The 24424-nt window shown below is 43.1% G+C and overlaps 2 protein-coding genes across 8 annotated transcripts in view; both read right to left on the bottom strand.

Moving 5' to 3' along the window:
• LOC306930676 (uncharacterized protein) overlaps window positions 1-13399 on the bottom strand; it is a 42202-nt gene extending 28803 nt beyond the window's left edge. Inside the window, exons 1-11 of one of the 2 annotated variants that reach the window (XM_079511766.1) lie at window positions 12905-13399; window positions 7550-8094; window positions 6163-6210; window positions 5501-5679; window positions 5029-5071; window positions 4691-4822; window positions 3938-4063; window positions 3147-3368; window positions 1791-1961; window positions 1500-1694; window positions 398-616 (exon numbers count right to left, since the gene is read on the bottom strand). In XM_079511766.1, the coding sequence (XP_079367892.1) occupies window positions 398-616; window positions 1500-1694; window positions 1791-1961; window positions 3147-3368; window positions 3938-4063; window positions 4691-4822; window positions 5029-5071; window positions 5501-5679; window positions 6163-6210; window positions 7550-8094; window positions 12905-13034 (2010 nt within the window). In that variant the 5' untranslated portion in view covers window positions 13035-13399. The remainder of the gene's footprint in view (window positions 1-397; window positions 617-1499; window positions 1695-1790; window positions 1962-3146; window positions 3369-3937; window positions 4064-4690; window positions 4823-5028; window positions 5072-5500; window positions 5680-6162; window positions 6211-7549; window positions 8095-12904) is intronic. The other variant, XM_079511767.1, reaches the window with a different exon arrangement.
• Window positions 13400-16733: 3334 nt separating this feature from the next.
• The window catches only part of cul9 (cullin 9), a 56336-nt gene continuing 48645 nt past the window's right edge, over window positions 16734-24424 (bottom strand). For all 6 annotated transcript variants that reach the window (XM_079512793.1, XM_079512790.1, XM_079512794.1 and 3 more), the window contains 5 exons: window positions 24016-24126; window positions 23005-23122; window positions 20851-20984; window positions 20538-20629; window positions 16734-19468 (listed from right to left, as the gene is read on the bottom strand). In XM_079512793.1, coding sequence (XP_079368919.1) covers window positions 19252-19468; window positions 20538-20629; window positions 20851-20984; window positions 23005-23122; window positions 24016-24126 — 672 coding nt within the window. In that variant the 3' untranslated portion in view covers window positions 16734-19251. The remainder of the gene's footprint in view (window positions 19469-20537; window positions 20630-20850; window positions 20985-23004; window positions 23123-24015; window positions 24127-24424) is intronic.

Below are 24424 nucleotides of genomic sequence, written 5' to 3'. Positions count from 1 at the left end.
TCTGGTCGAAGCGATATGCGGCCGTATGTGGCCGCTAGAGGCAGGGATCAACGCAAGACTGATGACATATTGAAGCTGTGATACAGCGCAAATGTAAACACAACCTAACAAGACTACAACTCGAAATTATTATGGAGATATCAGATTTTTGTCCTGCTGCTTCCAGGTTCATCGTTTCAGCTTGAGAGAGCCCAGATGCAGGCAGGAGGAGGGAACTTGTGAACTCAATACTGCCGCAATCTGGCAGTCTAGTTAGTGTAAATGGGGCCTAGGTGGTTAAACTGAAGTGACATTGATAAATTCCAAATATTATCAGAGTATTCTGAGGCACCCCTGGACTATCTGGCGTCACTCGCGGCACCCACTTTGAGAAACCCTGACAACCGAGAGTCCTCACCTTCTCTCTCTTCTCCTTGGTGTAGTTGAAGGTGAAAGGGATCTTGGGTCTGATGTTGGCAGCCCTTCGCTTCCCGGTCGCCTTGTCGATCAGCAGGTTGATGAGCACATGGTCGTTTTTTAGCAACGTGACGCCGCAGTCTCTGTGGTCAAAGGTCACGTTGGTCCTGATGGGGCCGATGTTGGCAAAGATCTGTCCGGGGTAACCCACCATCTTTGGCTTAAAACACAGCAGGATAATTATGTTCACTGACGAAATAAGGATGTCTCCGAAATCTGATATTATCAGCGCTCATGCAATCTGGGAACAACATGGAAACTTTGAATTTTGCCTCTGGGATGTGGATAACAGGATGTTAGCCTTCCTCCTACAGTGGGGCGCTTATGTTTTCATTCCACTATTCCCTAATGTACACACGTTAACTTCTGAATGCCCCTTGTGAGCTGTGCTTTAAAGCTATCTACAGAGGCTGCCTGTCTTAGGTGTAATGAGAGTTTATTAATGAGGTTATTTATTATTTTAGCACTTTGAGATTATTACGAATGTAAAGTGCATTGTGATTGTGAATAATATTTAATAATATTATAATTGCGAACGAAGTGATTGCGAACGAAGTGAGCACTAACTATAGAAGCTGGCCGAAACTGTCTGTCTGTGTGTGTGTCAGTCTGTGTGTCACGCTGTAACACCACCCGCCCGCCACCAGAGGGCAACTACGAACTGAAATTGGAACGATACAGAGGTCTGTGTGTGTGTGTGTGTGTGTGTGTGTGTGTGTGTGTCAGACTGCCACAACAGCTTCGTTCGCTTCCCACGTTTACGCGTCTTACTTGTAATATTTTGTATTGTCCCTGAAGGGATATTCGTCTTCAAATGTCTGTTCAACACCAACAAAAAACAACACACAGCATAGAAAACATGTCACCAAGACAATAGATAAACACGAGGTCCCCACTGTACACAGAACCATACCAAATTAACTCCTACTAAAGTGGACCTTTTTCCACCCCAAGGTTCTGTATCTTTGTCCAGATGGCATGAGGTCAAAGAAGCGATACAGGGGATGATTAATATACTTCTAAACAAGTAGCAGTGTTCTTACCGTGGGTTCTATGATAGTCTGGCTGACAATTCCTTCGTACACCTCTGTGTCCAGAACAAACGGCTTGTTGTTGAACACCAGAGGCCTGTCCTGGACGGCGGTGGGTTTGTCTAGGGGCGCGGCGGTGGACAGCATGAGGAGCAGGGGCTCGTTGGAGCGCTTGATCCTCACGGCTCTATTCTTTCCTTCCTTCATCTGGACACACACACACACGTTTGTATTACTATACTTGTGAGGACAACATACATTTTATGACAACTTTGGTAACACATTCATAGAGGAAATGCTCACGGTCATGACGGTGAACTCCACTTCCTCGTTGATGTCCTCGGGACAGAAGTCCACGTCGCTGAGGTTCTCGGAGACGTTGAAGACCAGCTGGCCGTGTTCCTCCGACTTTATGATCCCTTCATTTATGGTCCCTTCCTGCGACCTTATGTCTCTGAAAGTCAAGAGGACACCCTGGGGAACGCAGAGGGGGTCAACGTTAAGACACCGAAGTGGCGGTCCAAATGTCAACCCTGACCACACACATGCACCGGTCAATAGTAGCCTGGCTAATAAGCCAGACTAATATCACACAACACTGTCGCGGTATATCAGTCTGGGCTGGCTCCACTTGGATTTCATTTCCCGGGGGGCGGGTTCAAACATTCTCTCTTTGACGCAATTGGTCAGAGCTACTGTCAGTCAAAAGTCTCAAGCATTGAACGTCACTGTACCAAAGCCCGCCCATATTGCATACCGTGTCCCGATTGGTCCGACCTGTTCTCGATTGTAGGAAAGAGGCGTGCTACTGAGCCTCGCCAGACCGAAATCCGCTGGTAGGCAACTTTTTTTTGCCAACGGCTGATTCGGTCTGGTTTATTAACAAGGCTAGGTCAATAGAGCACTGGTTCTCAATGTGGGGGTTCGGGGGACCTCAAGGGGTCCTTGAGGGCGTTTCGGGCAAGTTCATGTACACGCGTGCTTGTGCGCGCGTACGTGAACTTGCCCGAAACACACCTTAACTCATAGACCAACAAAGTGGAAAAAGCAGCACTCCAAAATAGGATGCAAGACTGGCTCAGATGCTATTTTTCATATTTAACCCATATACTGCCTCCTGCTGGACGCAGAGCCAACCGCAGACTGCCGAGGCTATTTCAATGCTGCACACACTCCACTGACATCCTGTTTGGAGCGTCCATCTTATTGCTAAATAATTAGCGGCAATGTTAGCGAGCTAAAATGAAGCCATCCTTGCTCTAGAAAGCGCCAATGTTTCCATCTAAACCACCGGATAATCAGCAAATACCTCCGAACATCGCACATTTTATCCAAACCATGGAGAGTTCCGTAGATTAGGAGTTATTCAGCTTTTTAGTCAGCCTGTATAATGGGAGGCGGACGGTAGCGCGGTTGCGCAACCCGGTCTAGGATCGCTAAAGAAGTTAAGGCCAAGCCAAAAAGAATATAAAAAAATAGAAATCAGCGATCCTATTTGATATCAATAATAAAGCTCATCAGATGGAACATTATGCCAGAAGCAGTTGCCGGTTGGATTCCTTCTGGTGGAACGTTCCCTCACAAGCAGTTAAACCGTTAATTGAGAACGCTTATGCGTTTTGGCAACGGCCTCCTTAAAAAAAAAGAAAGGACACATACCGTCTCTCTCTTCTCTTCGGTGAATTCGAAGGTGGAGGGAATCTTGGGCCTGATGTTGGTGGCTCTCTTCTTCTCGGAGATGATGTCAGTGAGCAGGTTGAGGAGCACCTGGTCGTTCTTCAGCAGAGTGATACCGCTGCAGTCCTTCTTGTCAAACACCACGTTGGTGCGCAGCGGCCCAATGGTCACGTGCACCTGGCCAGGATACTGCTTCTCTCCTGTCTGGGGACGGCCATGAACACACCCACCATGGATTAACCCATTCTGGACGGGAACCCCTTTTGGTGTTTTAAGCATTATGTTATAATTTAGCTATTGAAAAATAGCAGATCTGCTATTTTTGAAAAACCGTGAAAATGTGACAAATCAATTAATATAGATTTGAGCGAACGTTTTCAACTCATATCTTTGCTTCTGGGGGTCCCTGGAACAACATATTTTGATATTTTTTTGTAGATTAAGCCATTTTACTTTCACTGGCTATTTTCGCTGTGTCTTCTTCCATAGAAGACATGGTGCCCTCTATGGAATGCAAATGACTGAAATCAGTCGTGGCGACTGAGAACTTCAATCCATGAACACATCAATATTAGGATTGTCTTGCATTTAATGCCTGCTTGAACCCCAGCATCCATATTCTGGGGTAGGAACATTCGCCCAAAATACTAATAGCCAATCTACTCTACTAGGTCCATTACACCAAGTATAGAGGGCCCAATTGACTCCCATCATAACATTAATGTTAAAGTATAGAAACTATGTGAAAAGAGATGAGTGGGGAGGGTATTTACCTGAGGCTCATTGATAGGCAGGCTGACCACGCCTTCATAGATCTCCAAGTCAATGTTCTCTGTTCCTCCTGGAGCCACTTTGACATCTGTCGCTATATATTTGCTCTGTTTTTTGTCCGCCTTGTCCTTTGCACACACACACACACACACACACACACACACACACACACACACACACACACACACACACACACACACACACACACACACACACACACACACACACACACACACACACACACACACACACACACACACACACACACACACACACACACACACAAAATGCCATTTTGACCATTTTCTGTGAGTGTGGCATTTAGCCTTATCGTAAACCTGACCCTATAAACCTATCCTATTCATTTTAACGCCGCTCTTAACATCTTAAACGTCTCACAATGCGACACATTGTGAGCTTGTAGATCTGCTATTTTCAAAAGATTTGATACGGGACATTCTGCATAACATTCGTACGTTCTACTTTTGGTACTTTAAAGCACATTCTGATAGCAATACTTTGGTACTCTGACAAGTATTTCTACATCGCCGTATTGATACTTTTGGTAGAAAAGAAAAGAAAAAGCGAATACCGAGAGTGTACAAATGGACGCTTACAGGTCTATTTGCTTCCAATTGTACACAAATGGATATTTCACTTTGAAACACGTTTGGGGTAATTTTAACGTCTACTTAAGATGACCCCAAACAAGTGAGAACTGAGGTATGAACAGTGAAACTGTTGCCCACACTGACCTTCTCTGTATAGGCGGTGAAGTGAACTCTGACCCCTGGGACCATGGCTTTGGGGTTCCCGAAGAAGGCATCGAAGCTGAACGTGTATCGAAGCTGAATGAGGTCCTCTCTGTCGATGTAGCCGAACGATGACTGGAGACACCAGACAGACAGACAGGACCACATTTATTCATTGTGAAAGGTGATGACGAGGCATTCTAGCCACATCAACCATAGTGTCCTTGTACTGGGGGGGGGGGGGGATTTGCCAAAAATAGCTTGTCCATCGGCTACTTTTTGGCAAAGAGATTAATTAGTTTAGAAAAAGAGTACAGTATACATTTTTAAATTGTACTCACCTTAATGTGGGAGATAATTCCAGTGGATCTGCCTGGCGGTGGTCTGTAGCACACAGGAATTAAACATCATTTTAGTTTAGTTGTTAGATTAACATGACCCGCTCCAAGGTTCACGTGTTCAACCCATTAAGACCTGGGGCCCATTCTACAAATGCCTTTTAAACATACCGGTAGTTCTTACACTTTCAAGATCTTTCTAAAATGTTCAAAAATAGCAGAATTTAGTGCATCACTTTGTGCCAAGCTTGTATATCTATTTTTGAATAAAATAAAATCTAAAATAACAAGGATGCTTTCCCGGTTTTAATGGGTTTAAAACAAAATAATGCAAATACGTGCCGATTCTGGTAAAAAAGGATCAACTCCAGCAACCCCCAAAGCACCCACTCATCGGGAGTCACAACACAGTTAACTTCACATCATGTACAGATTATATGAAACCACACATGAGAAAATAGTAAAACTACTTTACTTTTCAAAGGTCATTTTCCTCAGCAGGCCGATGGGCCTGGCCGGCAGCTTGTTCTCTGGTTCAGCAGGTGGAGACACCGCAGTAGGGGGTGGCATGGTAGGAGGAGTGATGATTTTAGTTTCCACCAGCGCAGGAGTGGGGGGCGCACTCTTGTCGGGAGCCGAGATCAACGCTTTGATCTGCAAAACAAAAGGCCATGAAACGCATGCACGTGTGGGCCTTTTTTCACTGACAAAAACTAAATAAAAACTATGTTTTTATGTTAGGGAGGGACTAGTAGTAGTCACTAGTGGATAAGAGATCCAGTAGAACTACAAGTTCACTACAAGTTCGCTTTGAAAATAGCTTGCATGCTGAAAACAGCAGATCTACAAGCTCACGTGTCGGCATGCAACCAAGTGTGAAATCAGCCATTACGATGCCATCAAGGCATGCCAAAATACAAGATTTAGTCGACTAAAATATTATGATATTTAGTCAACTAAAACTAAATGGAATTGAATTCAAAAGACTGACTAAAACTAAACTTGCCATCCAGTCCAAAAGGCAGACACTCACAGGTTAGGACACAGGGCATCAACTGAAACACTTTAAACGATTCTTTCCTTAAAGTTTCCAACCATTTAAGTTAAGTTGTGCCCACCAAAGCAGACTGTACTCACCCACTCTGGCTGATCAGGTGGAGCGTTGACCATCACCTCATTTGTGCTCTGTAATGTCAAGAAGAATTTCCCATGAGTAAAGCCTGACTAATATTATGATTTGGCAAACATATTTTCACTGGTAATCTGCAATTACGCAGCCTGAGCCCATGTCTCAAGACTTTTAACCACTTTCAAGTGGTGTCCCTATTTTGGACATGTGGCATTATAGGAGACAACTTTGGAAGGTTTTCAAAAATAGACTCCCTCGTTTCCCACTCCCTTCCTTGGCTCCCGGCTGCTGGCCACACATAAAAAGTATAAAACACTGATGTTTGCCTACAAAACAGCCAAAAGCAAGTCCCCTAAGATCAGCTAACATAGGACAGCTGAATGAGCCTTCTGAGGGGCCTTCTCTAAAACACCCTGGACAACTCCCCACACGTCCGAGACTCCTCTCCTTCCTGGCTCCCAACCTGTGGAATAAACTCCTCATTGCAGTCAGAACTGCAGACTCACCCCCAATCTTCTGCTGCAGCATGTTATGTAGTTATTGTGCTAGGTTCATTGCTTATCTTTGAGGCACTCCATTGTTCTCTCTGCACTCTTCTTACGCGACTGTTTCTTTTTCCCTATTTACCTCCTTTATGATGAATTCCTGTTCTGTTCTTTGACTATATAGAAGTGTCTATTTGTACGTCTCTAAATGTTTTGATGAATTGAACAAGGTGGACCCTCTTGTAAACAAGTGTAATGCTTAATTGGGTCGTCCACTCACAGTTAACAGTCTTTGTATTGAGTTTGTGCTTGAAATGTACTGTAATTCTGCAAACTGTTAATACATATTTCAATCAATCAATCAAAGACTACATATGTACCATACCTTGTTGTTCATCAACTAGAGTTCATGTTAGAGGATCAATTTTGATCTCGCACTTGTAAGTCACTCAGCTAAACACCCAAATTGAAATTGTGAATGATAACGTACCAAGTTTGGCACGCACAAGACATTTGTCAAAAATACCTATAAATAAAAGGTCTCTTGGTGCCGTGACCCAACAGGAAGTCAGCCTTTAGAGCAGTAGTTCTCAACCAGTGGTCCGGGGACCACCAGTGGTCCTTGAGGGGGTTCCAGGTGGTCACCAGCTAAATGATTGAGTTGGTAACCGAAGATCTAAAATTACTGTTAAACAACTGCATTACTTAATTTACAGTCTACAGACTTACAGAATGTAGAAGAATTGTAAAAAAAAATCGTATCCAAATATTCTTTAGTTTTGTGTCTGAGAGACTAAATCTCATCAAATGGTGGTCCGTGGCTCAAATGCCGAATAAATAATGGGCCTTGATATGGAAAAGGTTGACAACCACTGCTTTAGAGGCATAACAAAACATCCTCTTCCTTTACCTCTGCCGTCCAGCCAGGTGGGGGGTACGCTGGGGGGGGATATGAGGCGAAGGACATCGGCGGCGGCACCCCCACATGCGGGGGTGGCATTCCTAGCGGTACCACCGGAGGAGGCATACCCGGAGGGGGTACCCCCGGCGGTGGCACCACTGGGGGCATACCCGGGGGGGGTACTCCCAGCGGTGGCACTGCTGGGGGCGGTATGCCTAGTGGTGGCACCACTGGGGGCATACCCGGAGGGGCAAACCCCGGGGGCGGGACGGACACCGTGGGAGGCGGTGGGAGTGCCAGCGGAGGTTCTGCGTACTGAGGAGGCAGAGCAGGAGGACCACCGTAGTACGGATCCAGGGGAGGGAGATCGGGGGGGCCGTAGTACGGGTCCGGACCCGGAGGGCCGTAGTCGTAGCCCGGCCCCCAGCCGCCCGGAGGCGTCGGCGGCCTCCCCGGTCCCCACGGTCCCCCTGGGGGGCCCCACGGGTTGTCCTGGCCCCAGCCACGAGGAGGCGGGCCATCAGGGCCCCAGTCACCTTGAGGAGGCATCCATCCTGGAGGAGGAAAGAACAGTCAACTCAGTCAACTCAGAGGATCCACATTGTCCAAGCTTTGAAACTCCTTTGAAATGCATGCATGCATTTCAAAGGAGGAAGTTTTTTCTGACTATTGAACCAAAGAAAATAATATCAATATTGTGACGATATTTTTGTGGGTTGACTATAACCAGGCGTTCTCAAACTTTTTCCCTTTAAATGAAGGGCAATTTGTACATTTATATAGCACCTTAACACATTTAGGCATGACCTCAAAATTTTAAAAAAATCTTCTAAATCCTCCAGTTTTCTGAAATAAATATTTTCATGATTTAAAAAAAATAGCAGACCTACAAGCTCGTAGCGCGCCACTCGGTGGCGCGCTACGAGCTTGTAGATCTGCTATTTTTCAATAGCTTAATTATAACAATGTTTAAAACACCAAAAGGGGTCCCCGCCCAAAATGGTTTAACCAAGGCGTATTACATAGATTGTGCATTATATTTGTCCCATTCACACACACAGTCATATACCGATGGCGGAGGAAACCATGCAAGGCACCAACCTGCTCATAGGGAATAATTAGGGGTTTAGAGTCTTGCTCAAGGACACGTCGACACCAACTCTAGGGGAGCCCTAGATCGAACTGGGAACATTCTGCTTCCCAATCGGCCACTCCTACACATGTGTTTTATGCCGTTTTATCCCTGACCCCAATTCACACTGCAAAATCCTCAGTGTTCATTTAACTATGAGAGGGTACAAATGTTAAACTTTTGGAGGAGCACCAGTCATTTCAGATCCTCCTAATTATGTCTGACATCTCTGTAAGGCCAAGCAAAAAAAACATTGGTCTCCGATTTGCTGTCATTTTTGGGCTGAGTAGGTAAATTCAATATGTGCCTGAGTTACCATCTTTTAAATAATTCTAATTCTAAAGTACACTGTAGGCTACTTACAAAAGAGTGTCAGAACTAGAAAAAGTTCCCCTCGGGGCACAGGTCTCCACCAGGGCAGGTCAGGTTATGGCCTCCTGGTGGTGCTATAATAGGCCAATGTGAAAAGGGTGCCATTTCTTCATACGCCTTTGATGGCAATTGGATGATTTGAGGCATTTTGTTCCAAAAATGTGTTTTGCAAAAATCAACCTGTTGGTGGCGCTATAACAGGCCAATGTGAAAAGGGTGGGATATATTCCTCAGCCTAGTAAGAAAATGTGTGAAAGATTTCACGTAAATTGCACGCTGCGTTCATGATTTGAGGCTTTTATTCAAAACGGGGCAATCTTGCAAACTGTGAAAGCCAATTAGGATGGAATATGAAATATCGGACAGATCCGACTTGCGCACATGACCATAGAGATACTGTGTAACGATTTGTGAGATTTTTGGACAGAATCTGGAGGAGTAATATCAAAAAATGTGTTTTACAAAAGTCGGCCTCCTGGTGGCGCTATAAAAGGCAGATGCGGAAAATGCAGGTCAAAGGTTTGTCCTTGGCCTCTAGGGAGTGTGCATGCAACGTTTCACGCAGATCGGTGCAGTTTTAGGTAAAACATGTGAAAAGCTGCCTCATGGTGGCGCTATAACAGGCCGTTCTGGAAAATGTGGGGCAGAGGTTCATCGTTGGCATCCAGGGAGTGTGTGTGCAAAGTTTGGCATCGACCGGGTTAACGGTGCCGGAGATTAGCTGGTAACAGACGGACGGAAGGACACACACACACACACACGGACGGAGTGCAAAACATACTCTCTCCCCATGCCTTCGGCCTGGTGGAGACAAACATAACACTGTATGCCTACAGCATTTGAAAACTTTGAATAGAATGTCCACACACTGGTTGAATACTTAGTAATACTAAGTAATGCTGATGTTTAACAATAATTCAACTCTTGAGAGTGGAAAATGGACCCATAAGGGTCCACTTGGTTTAATTTTACACTCAAGAGTTAAAGATCTACTGGTATAGGGGTTCATTTAAACCAACTCTCCATTATTTAGCTGGGGACCACCTGGAACCCCCTCAAGGACCACTGGTGGTCCCCGGACCACTGGTTGAGAACCACTGAATGAAAGGAATGATAGACAGTATGTAGAGCACAGGCTGGGGCTGACAGAGTCCTCAGTGGACTGGTATTAGCAGAGGGGGGTGAGAGAACTCCCTCAAGGACCACCTGGGTCACTGGTTCAGAACCACTGACTTTTTAAGTTTGTAATACACCGTACAGGCGCACGCGCGCACGCACACACACACACACACACACACACACACACACACACACACACACACACACACACACACACACACACACACACACACACACACACACACACACACACACACACACACACACACACACACACACACACACACACACACACACACACACACACACACACACACACACACACACACACACACACACACACACGCACCCCCCCCCCCCCTCACTCTCTCCCGCACGCACGTCAGTATGTTGCTAGCAGTCAACATTAGCATGAGTGTAGCTTCAAGCTTTCAGCTTTCTGCTATCTTTGTCAAACAAAACTGTCGGAGCTTTTGTTTTTGACCAATGCCCACTTCAAAGATCATCTGATCTTACACGTGGAGCAAATTAATTAATAATGAGCTACTGACAGTGTTGGGTAAAAGACAACTAGCTCCGCGATGAGTAGACTCAGAGAGCAGGCAGCCCTGCCTGCTTGCTGCACTGCTGGCTGCTGCTGAATGATCAGAGCGGAGAGAGAGAGAGGGAGGCATGCACTCTTTCAAACTTCACCGTGCGTTGCGTTAATCGCGCGTCAATGAAATTGACGCCGTTAAAAGGAACTTTGACAGCCTTATACAAATGTAAAAAAAAAATCTTCAAGTAATAAAGCTGAAACATGATAGTGTTTTGAAGCAGAGAGCTACTGACTATCTGGTTTGACTCGGTCGGATTTTGACCCAATAAAATAATTTGGGTCGCGCATATTTAATAGAGTCGGTCGGAAACCGGAGACCAATCTTTATTTTTGCTCGGCCTAATTTACAACCTGACATTGAATCTTTATTTGACAACCATGAGAAGTCCATAGCCTATTTATGTTGTTTCAGGTAACGTGCAAGTTATAACACTGGTGACCAGTGTTATAACTTGCATGTTAAGTAGAGATCTCTACTTGAGGATGCATTACATAAGACTGGACCTGCTTTGTGTAGCCCCTGTGTATTCGAATTATGCGCGCACGCACACACACACACACACACACACACACACACACACACACACACACACACACACACACACACACACACACACACACACACACACACACACACACACACACACTTTGATTTATGTTATTTTTTTTATATGACAGGTATGCTACATGCCTGCCTGTCACTTGTGGAGCAATAGAAAGCTCCTGTTTACAGTAAAGAATCTGCACCTGACTCGCTGATAACAAACTATCTTTACACCTGGGAAAAACGGAATCAATTCTCTTTGGATCTAATAGTAATCTCAGCAAGGCAAATGGCTTCTTGGTTAGAGTGGGTGACAATGTTATCACAGTCACACGTAAAGATGAAATTACCTACCTAGGTTCCATCCTGGAGCCTAGGCTAATCTTTCCGGTGATAAAATGGCCACCAACGTAATCAAAAAAGTCAACCAAAGAACAAGATTCCTTTACACAATCTCCTCACTGGTCAACAAAAACACCTTGAAGACCTTAACAGGAGCCCTCGTACAAGGTTTCTTTGACTATGCATGCACCTCCTGGTACCACAGCACCTCAAAGGCCCTTAAAACTAGGCTCTAGAGTCCAGACTTCCCAAAACAAACTGGTCAGGCTCCTACTTGGCCTCACCCCCCGAACCCACCTCACTCCTGCCCACTTTGACAGGCTGGAATGGCTTAGGGTCGACGACAGAGTACAGCATCTTGCAATGGGTCTGGTCCACAAGATTCGATACACCACCAAGATACCCATGTACCTGTCTAGATACTTCCTTAATGTTAACGAAGTCCACACCCACAACACCAGAGGGAGTGCAACGAACCATGTACAACCCAGATTCGGCACAAACAAGGGACTAAATTATTTTCGCTCCTATGCCACCAAAATGTGGAACACCCTACCAACAGTAGGGCGAATGCGAATCCCTTGACTCCTTCAAAACCGCTCTCAAATGGCACCTACGGACGGCTGCAATTCGAAACTGGCCCCCGTAAAATCTGACTCTCCCCCCAACGCCCCCCCCCCCCCCTTTTTCCCCTCACTGTATATGTTTCTTTTCCCCATTTACCTCCTCTATGATGAATTCCTGTTCTGTTCTTTGACTATATAGAAGTGTCTATGTGTCTCTAAATGTTTTGATGAATTGAACATGGTGGACCCTCTTGTAAACAAGTGTAATGCTTAATTGGGTCGTCCACTCACAGTTAACAGTCTTTGTATTGAGTTGTACTGTATGTACTGTAATTCTGCAAACTGTTAATAAATATTTCAATCAATCAATCTGTTGTGTTGTGTATTGTATATTTTAATGTACTGTACCTTTTAATGTTTTTTATTATTGTTTGGACACAATGTTTTATGTCAATAAAGTAACTATGTTGTGAACATGCACTCAGGGCTCCGCCTCCTTGCAAAAGAGAGCATGCTTCCCTGATTAAATAAAGGTCAATACAAATGAAATATACCTTTTTATATACTCGAGATGATTTTTGAAGATGTTTTGAAACGATATAAAAATGAATTAATTAATTAAGGGACCCATAAAAATGTGTCCGCGACCCACAAATTGATCCCGGCCAGTGCAGCAGTGATGTTCTCGTACCTGGACCTGGTCCTCTCCAGTCCGGAGGTGGAGGGCCCCGCGGCCCCCATTCCCCGGGCATCGGCCCAGAGTCCCAGAAAGGCGGCGGGCCCTCGCCGCCCCACGGTGGCGGTCCTCCGCCTCGGAACATCACCACCAGTCAGCACAACACTGGAGCAGCAGCAGCTAACTTTAGCTACCTTCACCACCATTCACATTGACTGTAGAGAACACAGCAGCAGCGAGCTAGCCGGCTAGCTAAACAAATGGCAGGCTGGGCTAGCTTTCTCTCAAGCTGTCCAATTCTTCTATCGACAGATAGAAGTGTATAAAAACATTAAGCACGGAGTTTACACTTATATGTTTGTTAAGCACTAAAAACACATGCTCGTGCTCGTAGTTTTCTACACAGACTAGACTGTGATATATTAATTATTATAAGTCTATGCTGTGGAGTGTGGACATTTAACCATAGCACTTCCTGTCAATTATTTCTTCTCCGTTCTTCTCGCTAACGTTGTGTTTACAGTAGGTGCATACCGCCGCCTACTGTACAGCTGGAGTATGTGTAGTAGGAGGACGATTGATTACTTTAATATTATTAGCCAACGGATCCCCATTTGAAAATATATTGCAGGGACCCCCATAATAGAAGATGTTCTATAGCTTGCAGTGATTCTTAACCTCTGATTTTTGATGAATTGGAAATGGTGGGCCCATTGTAAACAAGTGTAAATTACACTTGTTTACAATGGGCAGTTTTTGTATTGAGTTGTACTTGAAATGTACTGTAATTCTGGAAACTGTTAATCAATCAATCAATCAATCAATCAATCAATCAACCATTTTAATTTCAAGGAGCCCCGGGTTGACATGTATGCAGGCTATATGAATTAACCCCCATTTAATGGCATTTATATCTCTGGGATCCCAATTTGTATTGTAAAATCAACTTAATTGACCTCTGAGAGTGAACAAATGTGGTTCCATGTGGTTCCATTTGTACACATACAGGTCCATTTGGTTCCTAACTATCTATAACCCCACTTTGAGAAGCACTGCTTTATTAAATAGGCTACTTTGGAAAATAAAACAAAAAACAGGTACAGATTCAAAAGGATGCTAAAGGGATAGCCCAAAAAACAGGTACAAATTCAAAAGGATGCTAAAATGATAGCCCAAGAAAGTCCAATTCAATTCATCTACATTTTTAAAGACAGAAAATACAATAAGCACAAGCCTCATATAAACGGGTATCAAAAAGAAAAAAAATTACAAAATATGAGTACATGGATTAATAGACCCCTTCCATAGACTGATGAATTACTTTGCTCACATTATTAAAGCCTAAAGGAATAGAATAGTTCCTATCAATTACTCACCCCATGAAGCCTTGAATTCACATATATTTTTGTTTTTGTTACATCCCTGAACCAATCATTCCATATTACATGAAACTGTTATGGTAGGACTATAGGGCTTGTTTCTATTGTGGTAATCACTGTCAGTCAATGGTAGGCCGGTTTCTGAAATGTCCTCAGCCCTCCAGTGCACTGAGGCCCCTTTTCCTTCCGTCTAGCCTACTCGTACCATCAAGTGTATAGCATTAGTGAGGACCAATTTAAGATAAGGAAATGGGATAAGTGCAAAATTGCAAATTATAAAGAATACTGCTTAATAATTAGGTGGCCATAGCCAAGTAGAGTCTCGTAATGTATTTTATCGATGTCAAAGAGTGGACATTCTCAATGTCAGAGTGGACATTTGCACATGGAAAGAAAATTCCACTGCTGTGCGTGGGCTACCGACTTTAGTCAAAATAAACAACACTACTTTGCTACTCACTCACCGAAACAAAGGCTGTTTTGTGTTGTTGAAAGTCTATTCTCCTCTCAGGACCCCACCTTCTCTGTATAATATACTTTTTGGGTTAATACTGTAGGTTAGGTTTAACATAGTTTTACTGAGTTCAGGGTTAGGGTTAAGGTGAAATGAAATGAAATGAAATGATTACTATATTTACCCAGGTTATCTGGGCTAAGCTCAAGAACTTGTTTCCAGCCAGGCCCTGCTCATAGAACATTTCATCATAGTGGTTCAATGCCTTGTTCAAGGGCACTTCAGCGGTGGTAATTTTAACGTGTCGGACCGCTGATTCGAACTGGCGACCTTCCGGTATCAAGACCGCTCCGCAATCCGTTCGGCCACCGCTTCCACAAAGGTTAGGTTTAGGTATATAGTTTTACTGAGGTTAGGGTCAGCTATTTAAAATGCTCATTCTCACAACTTAGTGTTCTGTTTATATGGCTTATTGAATTTTTTTTTTTCCGTATTGCTTGGCCCCCGTTGTCGCTGCTTGCAGCTATATTAATACGGTAATTGATATTGAATAAAATTGGAGGGAAAACCTACCCTACATTCTGTGATATAATACTGTCTCCTTCAATATTCCAATACACTTTTGTCACTTGTCCTTTTTAGAGTTTTATGGCAGTTGGCACAGCAAGTGGAACCGATAAATGTGGCATTATCTTTGATCTGAAGGACAAGGAATTTCACTTCTGTCATACATCAGTGTCGCTCCATACAGTGTAGATCCATTCTACACTCATCACTCACAACAGTAGATTGGCTATTTTCACACATTATAAATCAGCATTCAGTGTTTGAGTGTCCAAACAAGTAAACTGACACATCTGTAGAAATCAGATCTATTAATGTGGTTCAAAGATGAGCAAAACTGTTTCCAAGTGGGTTTTTGTTGCTGTTCAGACTTGACAAAACCAATCTGATTCCAATCTGGATTCAGATCAGAATGAAAATCGGATTTGGGCTTCTAGTGTGAACAGAGCATAAGGAAAGCAGTGGTTCTCAAAGTGGTGTCCATGGACTCTCAGGGTTACTTGAAGAGGGGTCCAAAACTCCAAATAGACCATAAAAGGGATGTAACTGTGTGTGTCCAAATATAACCAGATGGACCATTCCGGGCCATTTGAATAATCGCACTCAGGACATGTCTTAATGGGTTAAACATTTGTGTGACGACAGTGTGTGGGAGTCACAATGTGCTCTTCTCAAGATCTTTGAAAGTAAAATGTTTGAGAACAATGCACTGGCCCAAAGGGCCATTCACACCAACTATAATTCTAACTCAAGTGGATAGCAATGTCAACACTCTACGCCACAACTGTAACAAAGACAACAGTGAATGATATAGATTTGCCAGTGGTGGAAAAAGTACTCACATTTTTTTACTTAAAAAGTATCAATACTGCAATGTAGAAATACTCTGTTACAAGTAAAAATCCAGAATTCTAAATTTACATGAGTAAAAGCACAAAAGTATTTGGTATAAAAATGTTCTTTAAGCACCAAATGTAAAATAACTCATTATGCAGAATGTACCATTTCAAGTTTTCAAAAGCATAACAATATTTTGAAAATAGCAGATCTACAAGCTCAGCTATTTTCAAATGGCAGAATGAGTATAGGGCTGAAGTGGTTCATGTTTTGTAATAAACAAAATCTTCAAAGTAAATAGTAATTAAAGTTTTCAAATAAATGTAGTGGAGGATCTGAGATGTAGTGGAGTAGAAGTAAAAGTATTGCAAATGGAAATACTCAAGTAAAGTACAAATACCTCAAAATTGTACTTAAGCACAGTACACAGAAAATTTACTTAGTTACAGTACGTTCCACCACTGAGATTTGCAGTCGATGTAGTCAATAGTTTAGGTGTGAACCACCATCCTTATTATTCTGGAGTAACTTGCTGATCAGCCTCGAAATTTGCTAATGGACTTAAAACAAATGTAAATGCAGTTTAATTAAATTAAATTCAATAAACATATTTTTCAGCCTGCATGGCAGCAGAAAAAAACAGCTTTTATTTAGTTTGCCTGCTGAAGTCGCACAACTTCGCACAACGAACTCTGAAAGATAGAACATTTTGGAACATGAACAATAAGAATATAGGATCTCTCAAATTACAGCTTACCGGACACTGGGAAACCAGATATCTTTTTAAAAGCTTTAACATTGTACAGAACATCAACGAGAATGTCCTTTAGGAGGACAACAAAACAAACAAGTGCATGTACAGTAACTATTTTCTTTCCATTGGTTTTTTGATTTTCGTTTTTTGCTTAGCAAATAATGCAACAAGTGAGCCATGGTACTTTAAGCCTCATTTAAGCGTGGTTTATAATTGATTGCATGCCTAGGGTCGGCTGTGAAAATAGCAGATCTGCAAGCTCGCAACCCATTGCAGTGTGAAGCGTGTGAGAATGCAGATCTTGCATGTGTGGCACGCAGCCAAGTATAAATCAGGCTTTATACTCCATCGCATGACGGTGTCGCTTTCACTGACACTATTGCAGGAATTCAAGAGGTGTTTGTGTGATATCGCTCCTCTTCAGGACATATCCCGGACATCCAGACAGCTTAGCATGTTTACGTCCATTAGTTCAACGCAGCATCGCCTTTTCAGATGCAGTTAACGAAACCCATAGCCTTCTGGTAGAGCCAACAAAAACATATCCTGTACTGTATATATATTTTCTTTTTACAAATAAACCTAACCCAAAGTTAGCAAGGAACACAAGTGTCCCAAGTGTGAACTCTATTATTTTATTCTCAAATGAAGGCAATCTTTTTAATTTTCAAAAATAAATCAAGGCAAAACTTGTGATGAAAACAAAGATTTGTAAATCGTGCCAACTCAATTTACCAGTATATAACAATAATAACATAGATACATAGGCCTATATTTAGGCCTAACAGAATGTCTCGCGATGGACTGAATAATCCCTTCTTAATTATTGATTCATTTGCATGGCTAAATAAAAAAAATACCTAACATAAAACAGCAGCAATAGAACTGGTATCAAACCCAACATAAAAGGCCTTTTTGTTCCCCGACAAACATCTCCCCCCATCTCCTAGCCAGCCATGTAAACCATCCCGGTCACAGAATAGGGTATATGTAGCCTGGCTTCAGTGGCTTGGCCAGCCTCATAGCGTGGATTCACTGAAGATTCGTCCCCGCATTAAGTCTGGAGTTTGGCCCATTGGCAGAGAGTATGCGGAAGCTGGAGAAATCAGAAAATGACCGGGGCCAATCAGTGACTGCGTTTCAACGGCTGTCCATACAACAGTGAAAAGCAGCCTCTGATTGGTTCATGTGTATATGGTGACGAAACATTCATGCTGCAGTACTTTCAAAACAATGGCTGCCCTCGGCGCAGCAAGTTTAAAAGTTTCCACAGAAACGATAAGAACAGCCGTTATTTCAGATAGACTGACATATATCCAACATATCTCGCTCACGTAGAAAGTAAACAGCTCTGTGATCTGTGGTGACGTCAGCTTTTTGTTACGCTGATTGGCTAGATGGGTCTGTATGTCAAGGCAACTACTAACGCCCACTTTTCATGCTGCCTATGGGCCGAACTCCAGACTCATATGTGGGTAGGAATCTTCAGTGAATCCACGCTATGAGGCTGACCAAGCCAGGCTAGGGTATATGCACAGGAGCCATTTTGGAAATAACTCTTCCTACTTCTGGTCCCCTTTTCTACCGATCATACTAATTTCAAGGAACAGAGCCTTCATTAGTATCGGTAATACTGTACACCTGTGAAGGAAGTCGGAAGAGGCCCGGAAGTAGTCGAGTTATGTCCAAAATGGTGTATGTGCATAGCCTATTCACATTTCCAAGTGTCTTTCAACCGGGACGGTTTACCAGGCCAAAAATACCCAGCATCAGAAGAAATATGAAAAACATAACAAAAAACCCTACTGTTATGACAGAGTCAACATGAGACAGTGAGACATCACAAGTGCAGCCATTTTGAATGGTTAAAGGTCAGGAGAGAGAGAAACTAATCACCACTTAAATTCCTATTTGTCTTGAATTTCTCTTTGAAATCAAACATAATATATGATGTCCATAACAGTTGAGGTCATAACCGTTAACATAACCCCTTAATTATTTTTAAATGATCTCGACTCTGAATTAAACAAACACTCCAAATCTGATGATCTTATAATTGTTAGACCCTCCACAGGTTTATTTTCCAACCCTCTGAAACCGCTTAATAAGATGGGGTCCTCCAGGGGTCTATACTAGGCCCACTATTTTTCCCCATGAAAAAAAAAAAGAATCAAAGAAAATAGCCCATCTACAAGCTACGTAATGCGAGCTTGTAGATGTAGCTTGTAGATCTGCCATTTCTTTCCAGAATGTTCTGGCATAGCTAGGGTTAAGTCTGAACAGTGAACCGTCATTGTTTTACCGACCACTGCCTGTTAGCTCCGTCAGTGGTTCGGTCCCGTCGTCCGGACTCCGGAGTGTTTTTTTGCGTCGGTCAGTCGAACGGGCTGAAGTCTCTCTCCAGGTTCTCAGACTCGTCGTCCTCGGAGAAGAAGTCGTCCTCGTCGATGTCGTCCTCGTCGTAGTCCTCGTGCCACTCGGGGACGTACTCCTCGTCATACTCATCGTCGTCCTCCTCCTCTGCGTCCTCCTCCGCGCCGTCTTCGCGGTTGTTGTTGTCCGAGTCGTCCGAGTCCGAGGCCGACTTGGCCCTGAGGAGATCGTCATCACAACAAGCCATGGTAAAATAACAGTTCTAAAACGGTTAGTTACTTGATTCTGATTGGCTGGTTACCGTCACGTGACCGTTAATAATAATCCACACCATAATCCACACCTTCAATCACTTTATATCATCCTGCAGCCTTGTAGCTGTACTGGGGAATGGGAGCACTTGATTGCCTTACACATGCTGGCCGTGCGGGCGTGTAAGCACTGCCCGCACTCATGACTGTGAATGTGTGGCTCCAGGCAGCCCCGTAAAGACATCAAGCGCTATTCTCCCGTCACATAGCCTACTTGCCTAGCAAAACAAGGAAGTGTGTGGCTCGCTCTGGTGGGCGCAAAGCTTAGCTACTTTTGTGAATTTAATAGTTTTATTAGGTTAATATTGCTATATGTTTGTAACCGTTTTAGAAAAGCAATAAGCCACTCGAGGCCCCAGTTTACCGGGTATTTTACAATGGCTGGGAGGGTAGAAGACCCTCCGCTGCTCGTCGGATCTGCCTACGCCTCCCAGCCATTGTAAAATACCCGGTAACCTGAGACCTCTCGTGGCTTATTGCTTTATTAAACTAAGGCTTGGACCTGACAGGAGAACGTCATCACAACAACCCACGGTAAAATAACAGTAAACATGAAACGGTTTGAGAACCATGTATTATTCGTTGCTGTCAGGAGGAAACCAAATAACTCCATTTTTGATTTGTTTTTGCATAAATCAGTGCTATTGAACACCCTTTACGTCTGTGTTGTTTCAAAAATATTGAACCAATGCAAAGTAGTAAAAAGCGCTTCGGACAAAACCACTTAACTCCATTGGACCCTCAAACTGTCTGCTAAACGCAACTAACTCCACCACCTCTCCCCCTCTCATGGATTTGAAAATATAAGTCACAACACCAACTTCGATGAGGCAGTATTCATAAAAGGTTTTTAATTTCCTGAAAAATGTATATTTTAATTTCCTGAAAATTGGAGTTAAATGGTTTCTCTTCAAGTTAATATTATTTATTACTTACTTACTTACTTACAGATATACTGCCTTACAGACATACTGACTTTTTATTGGCATCTGTCTTATTGGAAATGTTGGAGCCCTGGGCAGACTCCGTTTCTGGACCTGATTTGGACTGGCAGCCGACCCGGAAGTCCTGTTGGTCAAAGACAGAGAACATACTGTAAGAAGGGGTGCCCACGCTTTTTTGACTTGAGAGCTACTTTTGCTTCAGCTCAACAAGATCTACTCGCCCAAAAAACAATTATCCCATTGCTGAACAAATTTACTGCGGGAGCTTAGAATAGCCCTTTGAAATGGAAGGGGGGGGGGGGGGGGGGGGACGTCTTAATCCATGAGTTACGGTGGTGCTGTTACCTGAGTGGAGTGTTGCAGGATGGCCAGCAGGCGCTCCTGGATGCGTCGTATGAGCTCCTGGCCCGTGTTGACATGTTCTGGTTTCAGCAGACGCATGCAGGAGGCCAGGTCAGTGCACTGCAGCAGAGACTCCTCTGGAGGGAGCACAGCACTACATGTGTTACTTACAATGTAGGCATTTCATGGACTGCTTTTATTACCCAAAGCGCTTACAATGGTTCATTCATCCATACCTATGGGTCACGACTTGACGAAAAATCCCAGAATTTATATTTCAAAAGACGTTTTTAAAATAAAAACAAAGAAAAATGTAAAAGAATTCCATACATTTTAAAACAAATCTAAAAATCTAAATCCATAAATAAAAATAATAACAATTAAGTATTGAAAATACTTGTGTGTATATGTGCACTTGTAGATCACTAGCTTTGGTATAATCTCTCTTTTGGGAACCACTGATTTAGGAGACACCCTTTATCCAGAGCGACTTACAATAAGCTAGGTAAACACACACATCAAATGCAGAGAGACAGTGTAGTCACAGTGCCTCTGTGAACTAGGATCACAGGTAAACCAAGAACCTAGAGCATCAGTCTAAACAATATACTATCAACATAATAATCTGTACATTGACAATGTACTTGTAGGATACAAGGTAATCAATAAACCTATTGTCTATCTGAATAACATGACATCTAAATGACATTCATAATGCTGGTTCTCACTTTGAGGCCCAGGGGACCCTCAGGTGTCCTTGAGGGGGTGCTCACTCAGTTGAATGAATGATAGGTTAGGAACCAAACAGACATTGAAGGGTCTGTAACCTTAACCCTACTTGATCATACTACACTACAGCGTCACACAAAAGTATCGAGCTGTAGATCTGCTAGTTTTTGAATTAGGTGGAAACCTGGGTCATATGTCCAAAACATATGACCCAGGTTTCCACCTAACAGAGACAGTAGACTAAGACTATGACGAAAGATGTCCGTCGACTACATTTTTTCACTGACGAAAACTAAATAAAAACTAAGCTATGATGTCTAAAACTAGAGATGTCCCGATACTGTATCGGTATCGGATCGGCCCTTATTTGTCATATCAGTATCGGCAAATATGCCAGTCTAACCACTGATCCGACACAGGGGTAAGGGGTTGACACTAAGGCAGGTAAATAAAATGTTGGGACATGTGGAGTTTGCTTTGGAGTTGCCCTAGCTCTGGTCCATAGCCTTCTACTGCTTCTACGATTCTGCTATGCAGTATAAGGCTAAGGGACTTTCGGTTTTAAATCTACCGATATTGCCCAGAGAACTGCCTCATAGAGAATATTTTTCCTCCGGTGAAAAAAAATCCCTTTCTGGCCAAAAAGTACCGTTTATACGTGTGGTGGGGGGCTCAGAGTGCCTCCCTAACTAAAATGTTAGGGAGGGACTAGTGGAGATCCAGTAGAACTAAAAGACAAGTCATTTTATGCTTAGTTGCGCTCTGAAAATAGCCAAGCTCACGTCGCGCAGCCAAGTGTAAAATCTTGTTTTTTTGTTTCGTTTTTTTATCAACTGTAGATTTAGTCGACTAAAATCAGACTCAAAGTAAAACATTTCAGATGACTAAGATATGACTAAAACCAAATGTAATTTTATTCAAAAGACTATGACTAAAACGAAATTTGCTGTCAAAAATCAACAATGTTTCCACCGACGCTGTGCAATACCTGTAACATATAACATATCACCCCAGTTTTAGCGACACTGCACTGGCTGCCTGCAACGTTTAAAATTGATTTTAAGATTTGATTGTTGACTTTTAAAGCCCTTAACGGCCTGGCACCTGAATGTATATCTGACCTCCTGGAACCACATGTGCCGGTCCGTTGCTTGAGGTCCTCCAACTTAGCCCTTCTAGAGGTCCCTAAAACCAATCCCTCACTATTTTTAAAACAAAACTAAAGACACATTTCTACAGAGAGGCCTTTTTAACCCCCAGAACTTGACACCTTTATTCCCCCTGATAGTGTTGTTATATTTTTGGTTGTAATTGCTGTGATCGCTTGATTGTTTTATTTATTTTAAGCACTTTGGAACATTGTTTAAAAAGGTGCTATATAAATAAAGTTTATTATAAAAAAAAGACACACACACGATCGATTCTCACCAAGTAGGATCTGCAGGGCGTTGCCATGGAGGTCCAACGCCTCCACCTGTTGCTCCATCACATCCATCTTCTCGGTTTCCTGGTTGTAGTAACTGTACACACACGAGTAGGCCAGCACCTACAGTACATCATAAACACATTGAGTACACACAGTATACCAACTAGTGATGCACGGGCCGGCTTTTTTTTCATAACGCGCCCGTCCCGCCACGGGAGCCACCCTGCAAAACAATATATTAATATTAAAAGTACCCAACCAGTCTGCCCTGCAGCCCAAATTACTGGTTATCAAAGTCAAATGAGCAGTTGCTTGCTTTGCTATTAATAACAGTGTTATTAATATAATATTAAGTATCGCATAATCGCATAAACTTGATTGCCTAGACGTGCCTGTCAGTCAGAAAGTTTGTGTGATTGAAAATTGTGAAATGACACTGGATTGACAGAGAGAGAGACAGACAGACAGACACAGAGAGAGAGAGAGAGAGGTGCCTCTCCTGCGTTAGTCGTAACAAATTATTTGAATGAACAGTAAACTTATATGTGACATGTCACATTACATAGCCTACTGTCTCGTACCAGTTCACTTCACTCGTTTGGTGTGCACATTGCAGCAGTGTAGTTCTCCGGTCGAGATGAATGAATGTGCTCATTTTAGTTTAGATTGTGCAAGCCTACATATATACTTCGACTTCGTTGCACGGCGGCAGTACCGCACACCCAAAATAGCTGCTCTACAAGCTCACAACGCGCCGCTTGCGACATGTTGTGAGCTTGTAGATCTGCTATAATTCTGTGTGTGTGTGTGTGTACTTTCTACGCCTGCACGGCACAGCGCTCAATTGATGTATTGTGATGTTTTTTTATATGATATTGTATTACTCGACGACACTGAAAATGAGTTTAATTACTCAGTGTAACTTTGAGAATAAATAAAACTTGAATGAATGAATTAAGAAAGATTTGGTGCAGATGCGCTCATTGCGCTGATGACGTGTGCGTGTGTGTTACCTTGCGTGCCTGAGCCAGGACTTTACAGGCATCGATGACAAAGGTCAAAGACTTCATCTGCAGGGCTTCATTGATGGATGACACTTTATTCTCCAGGTTGATGGCAAAGTCCTGCAGCACACATACAAAATACAGGCGACAATGTATTACAGCAGTGGATACCAACCTTTTTCATATCAAGGTCCATTGTTTATGCGGCATTTGAGCCACGGACCACCATTTCATGAGATTTAGCCTCTCAGACCCAAGACTTGGAATATTTTTCTTATCGTTATGGATACGATTTTGTCCACAATTCCATGCTGTATGGATGTTTATTGGTACCATTAGGAGAGATAACAGGATGCGGCAAACAATCAAAAATAACAATCTACATTCTCTAATTGTGTAGACTTCTTGTAAATCAACT

This window comes from Electrona antarctica, assembly GCF_951216825.1.
Source record: "Electrona antarctica genome assembly, chromosome: 10".
Classification (NCBI taxonomy): domain Eukaryota; kingdom Metazoa; phylum Chordata; class Actinopteri; order Myctophiformes; family Myctophidae; genus Electrona; species Electrona antarctica.
Note: the sequence above shows the minus strand (reverse complement) of the source record. Positions and strands in the feature narration are given on the sequence as shown.